The 1,045-nt window shown below is 64.6% G+C and overlaps 1 protein-coding gene across 4 annotated transcripts in view; it reads right to left on the bottom strand.

Moving 5' to 3' along the window:
• Window positions 1–1,039, bottom strand: part of PRDM11 (PR/SET domain 11) — a 46,592-nt gene extending 45,553 nt beyond the window's left edge. For 2 of the 4 annotated variants that reach the window (XM_015586422.2, XM_015586423.2), the window contains exons 1-2: window positions 865–1,039; window positions 144–268 (exon numbers count right to left, since the gene is read on the bottom strand). In XM_015586422.2, the coding sequence (XP_015441908.1) occupies window positions 144–268; window positions 865–924 (185 nt within the window). In that variant the 5' untranslated portion in view covers window positions 925–1,039. Of the gene's footprint in view, window positions 1–132; window positions 269–864 lie in introns of those variants that run through there. The other 2 variants (XM_025044136.1, XM_025044137.1) reach the window with 2 other exon arrangements.
• Window positions 1,040–1,045: the final 6 nt, after the last annotated feature.

The raw sequence follows: 1,045 nt of genomic DNA, 5'->3' as shown, positions 1-1,045 counted from the left end.
TGGGCCACTACTTGGGTTTTTCTAGAGCTTGCCCTCACCTCTGATCCCAGAGCAGGGAGTGGGAACTCTCCCCAGGGTCTCCCATCAACCCAGCCCAGTGACGTCCCCCTTCTCCCTCTCTTGTCCACACACAGGGGGCTCACCAGGGCTGGCCATACTCCTGGTCGCGGAGTGGTGAGCAGACCTCTGTCTTCACCACGGTCATCATGTCCCCCACGGTCGCCTTGGTCTGCGCCAAGCACTCCTTCATGTTCTCAGTCATTCTGTCCTGGGGACGGGAAGGCAGGACCAGCACAGGAAGAAGATCAAAGAGACAGGGGAAGAGGGGTGAGTGGTGAAGAGGGCAATCGGGGGTCCTGTGGAGTCTGGTTACCCTCCCTACCATCCCCAGAGGAAGCGCTTGAGAACACAGACAACAAAAACAGCTGTAGCCCAGCCAAGAGGAAATGCCATTTCTATCCCAGGCTGGTCCTGGGGACGACTGGAGCCACCAGCCCCATGGGGTCAGGGGCCAGGGGCAGCTCAGGCCAGAAGGCAAGGCTGGATAGCACAGCCTGGAACCCAAGACCAAAGGGCAAAGGGTATGAGGAACCCGCAGGAACCTCAGCACAAAACTCTGCAGTGGGGAGCAGGGGAGGGATCGACTCAAGTCCAGCTGGGGCCAAGAAGGGGCGGGTCGACGAAATGGGCCCTAAGCGCCTGGTTGCACAGCCCCTCGCCCGGGGGCTGCCAGGGAATGCAGCCAGGCTCGCTTTGCCAGCTCAGAGCAGGTACAGGCGGGGCTTGGGGGGCTTGGTGTGGGCCGGCCCTGACTCCAAGCCCCACCCCGCGCTCTCTAGGGGAGTCTCGCCAGCCGCGGCTTACCGCCCTCCTCCAGCACAGCGCCGGGCCTCGGCCTCTCCCTCGGCACCCCAGCGTCCGCATGCCAAGCCCAGGGCACTCTCGGGCCAGGGCAGCGCGCGGCTCAGGCTGGGGCCGTGCTCGCCCCGGGACTGGGCGATCGGCGTGTGTGACTCACTACCGGGGGCCCCGCTGGCCACACCCC

Source organism: Pteropus alecto, unplaced genomic scaffold (assembly GCF_000325575.1).
Source record: "Pteropus alecto unplaced genomic scaffold, ASM32557v1 scaffold71, whole genome shotgun sequence".
Lineage (NCBI taxonomy): Eukaryota > Metazoa > Chordata > Mammalia > Chiroptera > Pteropodidae > Pteropus > Pteropus alecto.
Note: the sequence above shows the minus strand (reverse complement) of the source record. Positions and strands in the feature narration are given on the sequence as shown.